This window comes from Capricornis sumatraensis, chromosome 2, assembly GCF_032405125.1.
Source record: "Capricornis sumatraensis isolate serow.1 chromosome 2, serow.2, whole genome shotgun sequence".
In the NCBI taxonomy this organism is placed as follows: domain Eukaryota; kingdom Metazoa; phylum Chordata; class Mammalia; order Artiodactyla; family Bovidae; genus Capricornis; species Capricornis sumatraensis.
In genome coordinates this window covers 76,851-85,265 of record NC_091070.1, presented here as the reverse complement: position 1 = coordinate 85,265, position 8,415 = coordinate 76,851, and the positions used below count along the sequence as shown (strand labels likewise).

Sequence of the window (8,415 nt, the reverse complement as noted above, 5' to 3'; positions counted from 1 at the left end):
CATTTGTAACTGCTGATTTGGGCAAACAGCCGTGACATGTTAAGGCTTCATTTAAGAAATTTTTTTTTTTTTTAATGAATTCATTTAAACTGGAATGTAATAAAGACCTATTCTGTACCTGGAACCTTGCTGGATGTTTTGAAGGATATAAAAGTATAAAAAGAAAAAAAGGTTCACCTAGGAGGACTTAAAAGAAATTCAGGTGCCGGGACCCCATTTAAGATCAATTAAATAAGAATCTCTAGCAGTTGGGGCCCAGGCATTTATAGTTTCTAAAAGCTTACTAATGTGTCCAGGGCAGAGAACCACTGAACTAAAGGAACATGATTTCTCTTTTTTAAATCTTAAAAAAACCCCACAAAACTTTAAACATAGAGAAAAATCGCATACTTGTATGATAAACGCCCATATACTCTCCACCTACATTACCAATCATTAACATTTTGCCATATTTTCTTAGTCTCTCTTCCTGACATCCATCCCACGTGATTTTGTGTGTGTCAATAATTATTACTAATGTCATTTTTGCTGAACTACTTTAAGTTGCAGGCATTAGGATTCTTATTCCTAAATACGTCAGCAAGTATCTTCTAAGAACCAAGATATTCTCTTACATAATCACAGTACTAAATTATCAAATTCAGAAAACTTAACATCAACACAATACTACTTACTAGCTAATATACAGTCCATATAAATAAGTAAATATTTCTAATGGTGGGATTTTAGGCACTATGGTTAAAAAAAACCCTCAAGTAATATGACAAAGAATCTGGGGGAAAGATGAGGGTCTAGTTAAGTCATATACAGGCAAAGTTTTAGATAACTGACATGTAAAGTCTGTCCTTAGGGACAGACAGTGCTACAGAGTTCATAGAAAGGGGAGGTCAATATTCACCAGTAGAGGAGGAGAAAATTCAAAGGAAAAGATGTGATTAAGTTAGACAAAATGAAAGATAAGTAGGAATGAATGTAAATTCTAATCTAGACTTGGAAAATGTATTTCTTAAAAATCAATGTTTTGTGGAAATGGCTGCATAGCCACACAAATATACTATAAATAGTGTTAATCTCTTAGTCATGTCTGACTCTTTACAACCCCATGGACTGTAGCCTGCTGGGCTCCTCTGAATTCTCCAGGCAAGAATACTGAAGTGGGTAGCCATTTCCTTTTCCAGGGAATCTTCCTGACCCCGGCAGCAAACCCACAGGCAGATTCTAATGTGTCCAGGGCAGAGAACCACTGAACTAAAGGAACATGATTTCTCTTTCTTAAATCTTAAAAACAAACAAACAAACAACTTTAAACATAGAGAAAAATCGCATGCTTCTATGATAAGCGCCCATATACTCTCCACCTGCATTACAGGCAGACTCTTTACCTGCTGAGCCATCAGGGAAGCCCATGCTATGAATAAGTGAGCTGCAAACATAATGGGCAACTTTTATGGGAAGTAGATTATACACAATAAAGTGTTTTTATAAAAGGGAAAGAGAATAGTGAGTGTTTTATTCAGATCACCAGGGGAATTACAACAGGTCGCAGGTGCACACATATCTTACACTATCTGCAGGAACCAACCTTTAACACTTTTTCAGATATGCTACTTCAGCTTTCCAGTGTTTGTCTGAACATAGATGACACAAATTTTCCCACAGTTTCCCCAGATAACTGGTTGTTCTATATTGCATAATTTGAACAACCCAGTTACTGAGAACTCAGATTACAATTAAAAGTAGGAATTTTTTAAGGAGTATGAATTATAAAATACCAATATAAGACTGCCCTGTTGGAAACAGACTCTGAATGCATGCGTGCTAAATCATTTCAGTTGTGTCCAACTCTTTTCTGACCCCATGGACTATAATCTGCCAGGCTGCTCTGTCCATGGGATTACCCAGGCAAGAATACTGGAGTGGTTGTCATTTCCTCCTCCAGAGGATCTTCCTGATCCAAGGATCAAATCTGCGTATCTTATGTCTCCTGCATTGGCAGGTGGGTTTTACCACTAGTGCCACCTGGGAAGCCCAGACTCAGAATAGTTTTCACTAAGAAGCATGACTAGGGCTATCTTATATACTGTTTTCTCTCATGCCACAGATGAGGCTGATAATAATCAGAAAATGAAGTAGAGGATAAAAAGACACCAGTCAGTGTGTTGGGATTCACTGAGGTGAGAACCTCAAAAGGAAAATGCCTTGTAAAATCCATTTTGAAGAGTATATGTAATGCAATGGACAGTTTAGAGAAGAATACAAAAAAATCCCACTCATTAATTCACTATCTAGCTTTGGAAATACAACAGTATTGAAAACCTTTGAAGGCCCCTGTGTATCTCTCCCAGCCCTGAGTTAATCACTATTCTATGTTTTGTGTCTGTTTCTTCCTGTTTGTAAATAATTCATAAATACATTTTTTTTCAACAAATGTATTGTTTAGTTTTCCCATTATACATGTATGTTTAGTTTTCCCATGTATGTATTCCTAGAAAGTATAGTTTCATTATGTCTGTTCTTTGAACTTTAAATAAATGGAATCATGCTGCATGACTTCCATAGCTTTTTTAAATTCAAACTTTTGTTGTATTCCAGTGTATGAAAATTAAACAATTTAAATAATCCAAACTACTGTTAATAAGTAAGTAGTTGTTTTTAGTTGTTTTATTTTTTAAATGATCTCTGTTGCTATCCTTATTAGCAACAATGCTGGCATACACATTATTGGATATGTGTACCAGTAAATGGGAGCAACAATTTGTCTAGGTTTATATGTAACAAGCAGCAGCATATAGGACATGCACATCTTCAAGTAAGTAATGCTCAACAGTGGGTCAAATTGTGCCAATTTACACCATCACTAGCAGTGGGAATCCCCATTAATCTAGGGCTTCCCTTGTGGCTCAGCTGGTAAAGAATCCATCTACAATGCAGGAGACTTGGGTTCCATCACTTGGTTGGGAAGATCCCCTGGAAAAGGGAAAGGCTACCGACTCCAGTATTCTGGCCTGGAGAACCGTGGGTCGCAAAGAGTTGGACACGGCTGAGCGACTTTCACTTTCTCTTGTCATTTTTATTAGTAGGAGGGTACATATGTAAGGTGGATACATAATGGTATCTCATGGTTTTAGCTTGCATTTCCCTAATTACCACTGTGGCTGAGCATCTTTTGGAAAGTTTACTATCCATTAAGTTTCCTCTTCTGTGAAATGCCTATACAATTGTTTGCCCAATTTTTGCATAAGATTGTCTCTCATTGATTCATAAGATTACTTATATGTTCTGGATACCAATCCTGTTGGTTGTCTGCACTGCAAATACTTTCTCGTACAGCTTAATACTTTTGTCTCATTTTTAAAAAATTCTCCTCACAGGTCAGAGATAGTCTCCTGTGTTTTATTCTACATATTATAAAGTTTTGCCTTTTATATGTAAGTGTTTAATTAGTCAATCAGCTAGAAAGTAACAAGTATACATGTGCATGCACCTGAAAACATAATTTCAACATATAAGGCAAAAATTAACAATATATTAATAAATCTGCAAATAACTTGGGAGATTTTAATATGCCTCTCTCGGTAATTGATAGAAGAATCAGACAATATGATTAACAAATTTGACTCAATGAACATAGGTTAGATAGAACACTGTACCCAACATCTGAGAACATCCAACAGCTGCAGGACATTCTTTGTAAACACACACAGGACTCTGACCATATATTTCAGTCAGAAGGAAAGTTTCAACAAATTTAAAAGGATTATAATCACACCAGTTATATTCTTTGATCTTAAGTCATTTAAACTAGGTATCAATAACAAGATAACTAAACAGTCACATGAACTTGGAAATTTTTAGTATTTTAAATAACCCATGGATAAAAAAAATCCTATTCAAAATCTGAAAATAGTTTTAATTGAATGATAATAAAAAACAATATCTGAAAAACTGGCAGTTTAAAGGAAACTGATAATCTTATATATGCATACTAGCAAAACAAAGTATGAAAAAAGTCATCTCTTTCAAGAAATTAGAAAAAGAATAGCAATTTAAAGCCAAGAAAAGTAGAAGGAAATTATAAGGGCAGGAATTAATGATATACAAATGAGACATATGAAAGTATCAAAAAGGTCACAAGTTTGTTCTTTGAAAAGGCTAACAAGAACTACAAACTTCTAGTAAGACTAAGAAATGAAAAGAAGGCACAAGTAACTAGTATCACAAATGAAAATGGAACCACTGCTACAGAGCCTGACATTACAAAGCATCATAGAAGTTTTTATTGCATGCTCAGTCACTCAGTCATGTGTGACACTCTGTGATCCTATGAACTGTAATCCGCCTGGCTTCTTTGTTCACTGAATTTCGCAGGCAATGCTCAACTTTATATCAATATTTAAATTTTAGAATAAATTGACCCCATGCAGGAACAATGTAGCTTATCAAAACTGATGTGGGGGAATACCAAAGAATAACATAACTTGAACACCGGTGATACATTAGTATATTAAACAAGTTTTTTAAAAAAGGTTTTTGGGTTTTCGTTTTTTGCTTTTTTTAGGCCTGCAACGGCAGCTGTGGAATCCTAACCACTGGACCACCAGGGAAGTCCTTTTTAAAATGTGATGATGATATTTTTGTTTAAGAATTCTTCTCTTTTAGAGACTCCAACTGAAACATTTATTTAAAAGAGATAAAATGGGTTTTGTTTCAAAATATGACACAGCACAAAACCTTTCTTAATGCTAAGGGCTTAAAACTCACAAGCAGGACACCTTCCTCCTCTGCCGAGTCAGGGAAAGCTTAGACGACTCTTCACAATTCCACAGGCAGCTGCGCACAGCTGGTAGAGACCAGAACCTTCTCCGTCTTGTCTCAGGCTTTTCGGAGGTATTACTCTGACAACCAATCATGGAGCTTGGCTTCGGACCCGGGACCAATCAGTGACCTCACCTTCCGCCCCGCCCCCCCCTCCCCGAGTCCTCGCGTGTGAGAAGCGTGAGGCAGCGCCATGTTTCAAGGGCAGCGGGGTTGGTTCTGTGGCAGCGTCAGCCACGACCTGAGGCAGTTTTGGGGTAGGAGATTGGGCAGCAGGGGTGGGTGAGGTGGTGAGGAGAGCACCGCCCCTCCCTCTGGTACCTTGGCCCCAGGGCACTTGCTAGGCTCACCGTGTGCTCTTGCCTCCACAGTGGCTGAAGGGGGGACCATCAGTGACCCGAGGGCCGCCGACTTCTTGTTCAGCTGCGATGCCTCACACCCAGACACGCTGAGGTACCTGAAGGTCACCTGGGGGTACCTTTTGGGTCATCAGGAACCAGGAGTTGTCGCTGGCAGTTGCCGTCGGCTAATGAATATTGATAATATGAAGAGAGGCTGGAAACGAGCAAATTTTCAGTCCCGTCTGGATGTGCAGGGAGGGGGAGGGGCAGGCGCGGGAATAGCTCACAGTCCCTTTTTTCTGCCGCTAAGGCCTGGCCTCCTAACTACGCCTCGTCTTCCCGACTTCAAGTTGTGTTTTTCCAGCAGACTTTCCCACATCCATGTGATGCCTTGTAGAGCTCTCCTATTCAGTATATTTAAACAAAATCTGATTGCCTGTTATCTTAAACGTTGTGTTCTGAAAATGTTGGTAATTTTTTGAGTAAGAACTCCTACTTCCATTAGTCTGTTAATTAATCCAGTTAATCCAAGGTCAAACACCGTGTACTGCTGCCGCTATTTTAGTACACACCGTAAATTGCCTCTTGCCCTGATATCACAAGAACTTTCTGGGAGGTTGCTCTGATTCCAGTCTGCCCACCTGTGAGCCCCCTTAACATTGCAGTGGGATTATGTTTACAGAACGGAGGCCTGATCACGGTTCTGGCTCCCTCCCTTTCTCACCCCTTCACTTCCCACCCTCCAGTCTCCTGATCACCGACAGTAATTCTGTTTGTTTCCATTCATTTATTCTTTCTTTTGAAATGTTGAATAGATTGTTTATTTCATAACCTAAATTATTTCCTTTCTCCTAGAATATATCAGAGTCTTGATTACATAGAAGATAATGCTACAGTTTTTCATGCCTACTATCTCTCTGCTGTAGCCAATGCTGAAATAAAAAACTCGGTGGCTTTAGGTCATTTCATTCTTCCTCCTGCAAGCCTGCAAAAAGGTTAGCAAAGATCTTTAATCGCTGTTAAACTCCGAAATCCGGCTATGTCATCCAACTTTACTGATATTTGTTCTTCATCAGAGCTTTTTGTTTTATATCATTTAGTATAAACAGAAAAGCATGTACTTTGGATCAGATTGCTTTGGGTGTGTATTCTCGATTTGTTTATCATTCAGTCTTACATTCACCGAGCTCCTACTGTGCCACGTTTCAACCAAGGCGCTGGGGATTCAGTGGTGAATAAGACTGATGCAAATATTGTCCTCACATTGTCCACTGGCGAGAATCCAGCACGTAACTAATTTTTGTGGCCTCCAGCAATTTCTCCTCAGTTGTTTTGAGGATAATATATTAAGTAATCTGACCTGTGAGTATATAATAAATGCTCGTTGCTAGTTTTGGCTCTCACCGTTATTTTTTCTGTCCCCTTGCCCACTGATATTTCAAGATTCATTGTGATAATAAATCCATGTATTTGTATTGTTTTATATTATTTAAAGAACTTGCACATTATTTTAGTATTTAGTATTATATTTAGTATGAAGTATAGAGCAAATGAATAAATTGCTTCTGAGATTGGTTCTTTCAGTTTTCCCTGCTAGGAACACACATTCTTAGCCTGTTCTGTCCAAATCCTACCTATATTTTACGAACTAGCATTAAATATCCCATTTTTTAGATCTTATTATTACCCAGTTCTTGATGTGTATGTGTCCATCCCTAGAAAGACAGACTGAAAATAGTACAAATTCCCAGCGAGCAGAGTATTTATAAAAAAAAAAACAACTTGAAAAATATTTCTGTAGAAGAGCTTTGGGAGCTTCGAGGATTGGCTTTCTTCCATAGTTGATGTCCTGGAAAAACCTAGTTATAACTTAAAAAATAAATTGTTTTAAGTGGTTATGCAAATAAATTAATGACTGGATAGGAGAATTGATTTACTTAAAATCAGTGAATACCTACCTTCAGGGAGCTTATATTATGGAATGACTATCTGATCTAAGTTACCACTCCTATTAAATCTTTGAGTTTAACAACTTACATTAAAATGTATTCGACTTAAAAAAAAAATCCGTTTTAAATGAAAACATGCTCCTTTTAAAAAATTAAAAGTATACATTATTATTCACCTAGACCGGGCTTGTCTAGTAAAAGCAAGAAAGGCAAATGTAAGCAACATACTAATTTTAGGTTTCATGTTACCCACAAGGTAATAAAAAAGATGAAATTCATATTAAGAATATGTTTTATTTAACATAACTAGAATATTATTTCAATATATAATCAGTATAAAATTATAGATAAATTTTTGTGTTCTTTTTTTTTTGATTCCAGTGTTTATTTTAAACGTAGAGCACATCTCAAGTTGGACTAACTACACATTTCAAATATGTACCCACATTTATCTAGGTAGCTTAGGTCTAGAGGAATCTAGACAGCTTAGGTCTAGAGGAATGTTAACTATTTTATCCTTGAGTGGGCTACTGTGGAAACCTGACATCATTGATTTAAGATGATGTCAGTCCTTTGACATGCTGAACATTGTAGAATTCCTGCACTATCATGCCCAACTGACATGTTGCTCATCCTACCTTCTTTTAACAAACTAAACTATTGAATTAAGCACTCCACAAATTTAGGAATTTTATGCCTTCTATTTTGACTGGACAGTTACCTTTATTAATGCTTGGCCTAAACACACTGACACCTTATGAAAATATCATAGCAGAAAAAGTTTAGAACAGTGATTTACATAATGCATTGGAATCATCTGGAGTTTGTTAGAAATGCAAGTTCCCAGCTTCTCAACAATCTGGTTCAATAAGAGTCCTCATTTTAAACAAGTATCTCAGGTACTTTTGATACAAGTGGAATAATGCTGACCTAGAAATTTGAAACCTAAACAAAATTCAGTGAATTCTACAAAGTTACTTTTTGAAAAATAATATTGGATTTATTTTTCTTACTATAGAAATAAGGAGAAAAATTGGTAGTTTTATTTGGGAACAAGACCAACATTTTCTGATAGAAAAGGTAAGAGTAAATTAAGGTATACAGTTGATACAGAATGTACAGTTTCAAGACAATTTGAAAGCAGTGTAATCTTTAAAATATGTACTAGTGATGTGTTAGTTCCAGTGACCCAGAGTAAGAAATGTAGAGGGCATGCTTTTTATGGAACATTATCTCATTTGGCATTGTTCTTACGCTAGTAACATTAGTGAAATTGAGATTTTTGTATGAATAAAATAAAAAGCTTGAAA

General features: G+C 36.8%; 1 protein-coding gene across 1 annotated transcript in view; it reads left to right on the top strand.

Annotated features, from left to right (window-relative positions):
• The first annotated feature begins 5,008 nt into the window (after positions 1 to 5,008).
• Positions 5,009 to 8,415, top strand: part of TERB2 (telomere repeat binding bouquet formation protein 2) — a 39,303-nt gene continuing 35,896 nt past the window's right edge. The window contains exons 1-4 of the mRNA XM_068991610.1: positions 5,009 to 5,072; positions 5,187 to 5,268; positions 6,012 to 6,151; positions 8,124 to 8,185. Coding sequence (XP_068847711.1) covers positions 5,009 to 5,072; positions 5,187 to 5,268; positions 6,012 to 6,151; positions 8,124 to 8,185 — 348 coding nt within the window. The remainder of the gene's footprint in view (positions 5,073 to 5,186; positions 5,269 to 6,011; positions 6,152 to 8,123; positions 8,186 to 8,415) is intronic.